The sequence below is a fragment of the Notolepis coatsorum genome (genome assembly GCF_963971535.1).
Source record: "Notolepis coatsorum genome assembly, chromosome: 6".
Taxonomy (NCBI): domain Eukaryota; kingdom Metazoa; phylum Chordata; class Actinopteri; order Aulopiformes; family Paralepididae; genus Notolepis; species Notolepis coatsorum.
In genome coordinates this window covers 10,783,093-10,791,464 of record NC_140170.1, presented here as the reverse complement: position 1 = coordinate 10,791,464, position 8,372 = coordinate 10,783,093, and the positions used below count along the sequence as shown (strand labels likewise).

The following is an 8,372-nucleotide window of genomic DNA, read 5'->3' as shown; positions in this document are numbered from 1 at the left end:
GTTCTGTTGTTGCGCCTGGAGGCGCTCTCGTTCGTTCTGTTGTTGCGCTTGGAGGCGCTCTCGTTCCACTGCAGAGTGTTCGCGCTCACTAAGAGTCTGTGCTTGGAGACGGTCTCTTTCGGTTGAAGCTGTCAGCGTGGCGATTAAGGCTTGCGCCAGTCTCTGGTCAGCCTCGCTGGGGGATGACACTCTTGCCGTGCCTCGAGGTCCATCTCTTGAGCGCGGTACTCTTCTCTTGGTTGCGCGCCGAGGTCTGTCTCTGGTACGCGCTCTTGGGTTGGTTGGGCGCCGGGGTCTATCCCTGGATCGCTTTCTTTATCCTGGGGCGCTCCGGGGTCTATCCCGGTGACGCTGTCTGGAGGTATAGTCGCGTCATGTCCCGCTTGGTCCCCCCGTGAGCTAAGTCAGTTTCGTTTGAACCCACTGGGGTCTACTGGCAGGGCCGCCAAGTCGATAGGAGTGGTCATGCTTAAACTATCCGTTTTATCCATATTTAACGTCCGTTTAGATAAGCTAGGGGGTAAAACGAAAGCGAAGTCCTCTAGATATGGAGGTGGCTGACGTTTGCGCTGTGGGCGTTCTAGCTTGGGGGAGCCGTTTGGAGAGTGTCCACCGCTGGCCATGTCAATATTAATATTATATTAAATATCACTGATACCCTCCGGCTCGAAGGACCAATTGTAACTGAGGGGTTACAATACCCTGACTGTATTAAAGATTGTGATAGATTAAACCACTGCTAGGTATGTACTTAATTACTGGCCAGACAGTACATCGAATATAGATGGTGAACACTCATAATAACACGGCATTGACAAAGAAATAGTATTTGAGGGTAATTTATTATTATGCAACATTAGGTTACAGAATGAGAATTAGGGTCGCGCTTGTATGGCGAAGAATATGCATAAAGTCAGTCAGTAGCATAAGTCACTGGGAATAGCAGGATTCCTACGATGGGTACTAGTCTGACGCCACCTGGCGTATAATAGCAATTATAGAAGGCAACGCTGGTACCGCCTGGAGACACTGGGTTCCTCCCAGGGTTGTAAGGCCTGGAGGATAGAGGAATGTTCGGATACTCAGTCTGATTCAATGAAGAATAAAGGGACTCCACGTACAGAAGTCAGTCCTTGTAAATCCAACGATCAGCAGCAAAAGCAATAACTGTAATCCAAATGCTCGATAGCAAACGATGATAGCTAGCCAGCCTCTGTCCATGAGGCCAGCCCGAGTGTAATCCTCACGAGGTTAAATCCCAAACGATAGTGGAAATCAACGAGGCTCTTCTCTGGGTAACACGTTCCAAATCAATATAATCCAACCAGTAATGGTTCTGCAATCGCCGCCGCTGGTTCTCCTGTGCACATGTCCAACGGTTCTCCGACTAGGCCTCCTCGGGTGCTGGCGACGTATTTAGGCCACACACCCTGGCTAAGGTTCACTAGCTAAATACGAACGAACCGTTAGGTAATGCTACACACGAACGAACTGTGGTTGCACGATATACAATAAATGAACGACTATTTACTTCACATTAAACTAGGTCGAACTTGACGTTACTGCATTAAACTCTGACACTTTACTCTCAACGCTCTGTTAGACGCGCGGTTGCTCACTTCACTGTTCACATTGCACTGTCACACTTTAGACGAACTTCTGCTGTTCGCACCTGCGCCAGCATATATACTTAAGTGATTATCTAGTCCCAAACCTCAGTTCTTGTCTGGTATCAATACGCTGTCTCCGGGCATGTTTCGACATGCCTGAGCTTGTCTTTGAACCTGACGTTGGGGGCTTGCGAGCTGGCGCCTAGGGCGCTATCCAATCAGGAGAGCGAATATTACTATGGTTCGAACGCAGGTAAAGGGATATACCGTGTATATATAAATAATATACAAAGTATATAAAACAATACATGTAGATTCTCAGCTTTAATCTGGCCCTTCACAACACTAATATTCATTCATTCATATTGGAAATGCAATTGTTGTGCCTTTAAAGCATCAAAGTGATTTAATATTGACATATAATTAATTATGAATATATATTTATACCTCCTCATATTGTACTTGGCATCTGTAAATGTGCTCTCTCTCTCTTTATTCTTATTTTTAACTAAAGTAAGTTTTATTAACTATCTGAAGTTGGGCTTACACCCACACTACAGCCACAGACACATACATACAGACATGACACAACACAACTGACTCCAAACAGAGGAGATAAACAATGTAAAAGATACAGTAAAGTACCTGCACAGCAGGATGTCTGGCATACCCAAATATCGGTTATCGATAATATAACAACCAAATAGCAGTTATTCGATAATTGGCGGCCATTTATCTGGCACTATTTAAAAGTTTGACTGAGATCGGAATAAAGGAGTTTTTAAACCTATTTAGTCTAGAGCGTGGAACTTCCTCCCAGAGGGCAGTAGCTCATATTCGGCATGTAAAACATGGGATTGATTGATTGATTGATTGAAACGTTTATTAACAGATTGCAGAATGGGTACAGTACAGTACAGCTCAATACATACAATTGTTAAGGGGATGCAGACCAGAGAAAGAGTTTCGTCTTGTTTACATCAGGGTCCCCCATTTTCAATTCATCATATGACACACACGACATACAGATAGACAGTACTGCTACATCTATACATTTATGACATACCAGATTTGCAAATACAGTACTGTTTGTGATACAAAAAGTGTCCAGAAAAAGAGTGTATATACATTTGACATAGAAACTGTACATTGGAGGAGGTTGGGTCGGTGGGGTAGGGTTGGGTGGGGGGGGGGGGGGGGGGGGGGTGCTGTACATTGGAGGTGGGTGGGGGGGGGGGGGGTTGGGTAGGGGGGGGAGGGACACTGTACACTGTACATTGGAATACTGACAAAGCCATAGTTGGTCATTTACTGTACAACTGGGTTAGGACATTTATAGGGGCCAGTTTCGAATTGCAGTCTCCCGTAGGTGTTCTTTGAGAGTGTTTTTGAAAGTGGGTAGTGATTCACATTCCTTTACAGCTTTGGGTAGGGCGTTCCACATTGATGTGGCATAATTGTGAAACGTGTTTAGTCCCTTGTTTGAGCCGAATCTGGGTTTAACATGATTTGTGGAGCTATACCTCTGGTGTTGTGATCGTGGTATTCACTGACCTTTGGGAAGTATTTTGACATGTACATGGGTACCTTAGTCGTGTAGTGTATCTTGTAGACCAGGCCCATTGCAAGTTGCTGTACTCTGTCGTCTACTCTAAGCCATCCTAGTTTGTCAAAGTGGGCAGGGATGAGGTGGGTTCTAGGAGTCAGGTCAAGCAGTAGTCTGACTAGTTTGTTTTGAGATGTTTGTAATTTGGTTTTTAGTGCCTTTTGAGGTGCTTTGGTACCATGAGGTGCAAGCATAGTCGTACAGTAGTACCCTTGAATGAGTGCTCCTGCCAGAGTCTTCAGGGTATTCTTGTTTACCAGAGAGGAGATCCGGTACAAGAATCGAGTTTGTTGGTTGACTTTTTTTATTACATTGGATGCCATTTTGTCACAGGAATGATTAGCCTCTAGGATGGAACCCAGGTAGGTAATTTCATCTTTCCTTGTGACAGTATTGTCACCCACTGTAACTGAGAAGCCGTCGGTCTTGCTGAGTTTGTTATTTGAACCGAAGAGAATGGACTCTGTTTTGCCGGGAGGGGTCCGAGACAATGGGGTGCTGGTTTTGATGAGAGTGGGGAGGCTACTCTGGTCAAAGCGGTTGAAAAACGTGTTCAACTCGTTCAACTCCACAACACATGAGTGAGGGGTGGGACCATTGGTCCTGTGCATAATATATAACTTTGGTTTGTCCCTTTTTGAAAAGGCAGTAAATAATTACACTAGTAGCTAGCTACTCCTCCACTGCAGCTGCCCTGTCTCCTGTCCTCCACCCAGAAGGGCATCACCAGGTAGGAAAACATTTTCATATTCTCAGAATCGAATATTCAACTAAAACACAGAGGAGGCTGCTATTGCCTTGCTCTGGAACTTTTCAATTAAAAATGACGAACTAGAAATAATTTTTTTATCTTGTTTTAAATATATATATATATACTTATATATTAACCTAATGGGCCTCATATACCTTTTATATATGGCTTTTTTGCAATCCGGGGACGGGGTTACAGAAAGTAAGTGAGTTAAGTTATTATGATATAATAGTGCTGCTATACACCTGGATGGTGATGGTACGAGTAACATATTAGCTGGACCTTTATTATAGTAATTATAATATATCAACTGATATGCCTTACGACATGATCCGATGATACAGAAAACAATGCACATGAAGTCAATATTTTAGAGACCACGATCAAAATGTCACAGATCATGTTTTCAGGGGAGCTCGTGTGTTATTGAGAGGAGCCAAGATCCCTGGGGCTGTAGGTCGCATCCTTGCTCAGACCTATTTACAAGAATATTCTCGCTATCGGGATGGTTGGTCCTGAGAGGTCCTGGGGTGGGGGGTGGGTTTAGGGAAATTGTGTCTTTTAGCATTTGTATTTTTTGTATATATATATAAATAATAATTTTTCCTGTTTTCTTGTCTTGTGACCCAAAATGTTATTGTTATTGTCTCTTGATCTGTTAATTATTATTATTATATATATATTAATTTATTTTACTCCTTCATACATAATTTATTATTGTGTTCTGGTATGTCTTGTTGTATGTTATGTGAAAAAAATGAATATTCTCGCTATCCACAGACTGCTCTGCTATAAAGTCCACACCCGAGATGACTGTCATAAGAGTCTTACTTACTGCCAGTCTACTCAGCCTCGCCATCACCGCCTGGGTGTTGTTGGGAGGACACAGTTTTCTCATGGACAAGTATTCTGAGATTCTGAACGGAACCACACCTTGTGCCTGTCATACATGCATATCAGATGACAACGATAAACGATTCAACAAATCTATTGACCCCTTTTTGACAAGAGAAAATAAGCATTCAGGGAATGCCCACGTGTGGTGGAAGGTAAGCGACATGTCTTTTGTACAGATAACCCTGTGAGACAGTTTCATCTCTATCCTCATATCTCTATACCCATGTGAGTCAGTTTCATCTCTATCCTCATATCTCTATACCCCTGTGAGTCAGTCTTACCTCTATCCTCATATCTCTATACCCCTGTGAATCAGTCTCATCTCTATCCTCATAACTCTATACCCCTGTGAGTCAGTCTTACCTCTATCCTCATATCTCTATACCCCTGTGAATCAGTTTCATCTCTATCCTCATATCTCTATACCCCTGTGAATCAGTCTCATCTCTATCCTCATAACTCTATAACCCTGTGAGTCAGTCTTACCTCTATCCTCATATCTCTATACCCCTGTGAGTCAGTCTCATCTCTATCCTCATATCTCTATACCCCTGTGAATCAGTCTCATCTCTATCCTCATATCTCTATACCCCTGTGAGTCAGTCTTACCTCTATCCTCATAACTCTATACCACTGTGAGTCAGTCTTACCTCTATCCTCATATCTCTATACCCCTGTGAGTCAGTCTCATCTCTATCCTCATATCTCTATACCCCTGTGAATCAGTCTCATCTCTATCCTCATAACTCTATACCCCTGTGAGTCAGTCTTACCTCTATCCTCATAACTCTATACCCCTGTGAGTCAGTCTTACCTCTATCCTCATAACTCTATACCCCTGTGAGTCAGTCTCATCTCTATCCTCATATCTCTATACCCCTGTGAATCAGTCTCATCTCTATCCTCATATCTCTATACCCCCTGTGAAACCCATGTGACCTATATAAAAAAAAAACATAAGTAATATTGCTAATTCAATAATGTTCAATAATATAATAATAATAATAATAATAATAATAATAATAATAATAATAATAATAATAATAATAATAATAATAATAATAATAATAATAATGTGTGTGTGTGTGTGTGTGTGTGTGTGTGTGTGTGTGTGTGTGTGTGTGTGTGTGTGTGTGTGTGTGTGTGTGTGTGTGTGTGTGTGTGTGTGTGTGTGTGTGTGCGTTTGTATGCGACTGTGTGAGTGAGTTGGAGTCCAGTTGATGGCTTAGATTCATCAGTCTGGTCTTCAATCTATGTTTGAAATTATTGAGAAGGCGGTCAGGTGGCGTAGCGGAGATTGTGCTCGTCACCAATGCAAGAGGCTGCGGTCTCTACTCCCGGAGAGTCAGCATTGCCTTGGCTTGGGCTGATCGCTATACTAACTCGTTTGGCTGAGTTAGGGGGAGGGAAGCCGTGGGTGGGTCCTGGGCGTTGTGGACAGCGACCCCTACAGTTCGGTGGGGGCGCCTGCACAGCGAGGGTAGGATCTGGAGAGAGGTAGTGCGACCTTCCACACGTTACACTCTCCCAGTGAGAATCTGCGCTGCCAGGCTGGCTGCCGGCTGGCTGCACATGCGTCGGAGGAAAGCATGTGACAGTCTCCGGCCTCTCGGACCAACAGTAGGGGGGGGGGTGCGCAACAACCAGGAAGGGGGTTGGGAATTGGCATAACGACTAACAGTGGGATGGGAGAAAAATCGGAAAAAAGGGGGGGGAAAAGATCATTAAAAAAAAGAAATTTAAAAAAATTAATTATTGAGAGAAGACGATGAGTTGGCAATATGTACTGTATGCCCTCAGATGTGGTCCGGGATTTACTCATTTTTATCTAAACAATGTTGTAATGTAGGCTAATCATGGATTCATTACAAAATAGTTTTGACCCCCCCCCCCCCTCCCCCTCCCCTCCTGCACACTGTGTATTGAAGCCACATGTCTTGTTTGGTTTGTGTCAGCGTTTACAGGCTGACAGACACGACGTTTCCTACGAAACCGCTGTGGAAGAGCTGTTCAACTTCTTCCCAAACAATTTGAGCTTCATGGATTCAAGCCCCCGGCGCTGCAGGACGTGTGCCGTGGTCGGTAATTCAGGGAACCTGATTAAATCACACTATGGAGCCCTCATCGACATTCATGACGTCGTCATAAGGTAAACCATAGACACGTGGTTCTCGAGGAGTGGGCTGTTAGTTACGCTGTAAGGAACCAAATAGAATGCCTCGCATACGCTGGTGTAGACAGAGACAGAGACAGGCAGAGACTGGCAGAGAGATGAATGTAACGAAAACCTTAAATGGATTGAAGTCTGTACTCACCTAAAATGTAGACAAGTTCAAGTTTCAAGTTTCTTTAATAGTTGTCATACAGAAGTACAGAATACTTTTATACAAAATGCTTCTTACTGTTACGCTCCAGAGACTGTGCTAGACAAGATAAGTATGAAATAAAATAGTATAGCATGTAAAATAGAAGTAAAAATAGAGGTCACAGTGTTCAGTATAGACATATGTACAATGTTCGATGCAGAATAGAAGTAACTGAGTTACCATACAATATACAATATACTATGCAATGTACTAATATACAATACTTTATAGTGCAAAGCAGAAATGGGATGAGGTACAATTTAGGTACAATTTATAGAGAGAGTATTGCAATGAATTACAGTTATACGACACAAGGAGTGGGCTGTAAGGAACCAAATAGCACCTTGAAAACGTCAAAGTCACGTTCATCAGATTTAAACCAGCACTTCACCCAAAAATGATCATTTGTATATTAATTACTCACCCCACGATGCCTTGAATTCATGAATATTTTCTTTCTTCTAAGCATGTCTCCGCGGTGATAATAAAAGAAACGGTAGAAATATTTGATTTGATTTGATCTTTATTTATCTCGAACAACCATAAACACACAAACTTGAAATAACAAAAAATTACTGAAACTAAATAAATAAAAAACTAAATAAAATACAAATATAAATAAAATGTTATATATCTTCCTAGACATGGAAGCAATTGTCAACATAGCTCAAGACAAATGGTTTTGTTCGAGAAGGGACAGAAAGAAGCAAAGCTTATCTGGTATATATCATATTAATATGTAATAAGTTATCTATCAATATCAAAAATAATATACCTATCCACTACAGCAAAAGATAAATAAATAATTACAAAAATACTAGTGCACGTTATTTTCAAGCTCTTCTAACTCATACTTGTCCAATAATTCCTGTTTATATCTGCATTTAAACATTTCAACAGTACTTGTTTTTATTGCTAAATCAAGGCCATTCCAAATGGATACCCCACAAACTGAGATGCTGTTGTTTTAAAATCAATTCCCCTCTTAGACTATAACCCCCATCTCTGCCCATGACAATTTTTTGTATGTTGCCCGGGACTATATTTTGTGTTACTTTAAACATGAATTGTACAGTTTTGAATTGAACCAAATCTTTAAATTTCAGAGTTTTACTTTTAACAAATAAACAATTGGTATATAA

The 8,372-nt window shown here is 41.9% G+C and overlaps 1 protein-coding gene across 1 annotated transcript in view; it reads left to right on the top strand.

The window, feature by feature from the left end:
• Positions 1–4,776: 4,776 nt before the first annotated feature.
• The window catches only part of LOC311229374 (CMP-N-acetylneuraminate-beta-galactosamide-alpha-2,3-sialyltransferase 1-like), a gene marked incomplete at both ends in the record, with an annotated part of 42,993 nt that continues 39,397 nt past the window's right edge, over positions 4,777–8,372 (top strand). The window contains 2 exons of the mRNA XM_084315461.1: positions 4,777–5,016; positions 6,820–7,013. Of these exons, the coding sequence (XP_084171587.1) occupies positions 4,777–5,016; positions 6,820–7,013 (434 nt within the window). The remainder of the gene's footprint in view (positions 5,017–6,819; positions 7,014–8,372) is intronic.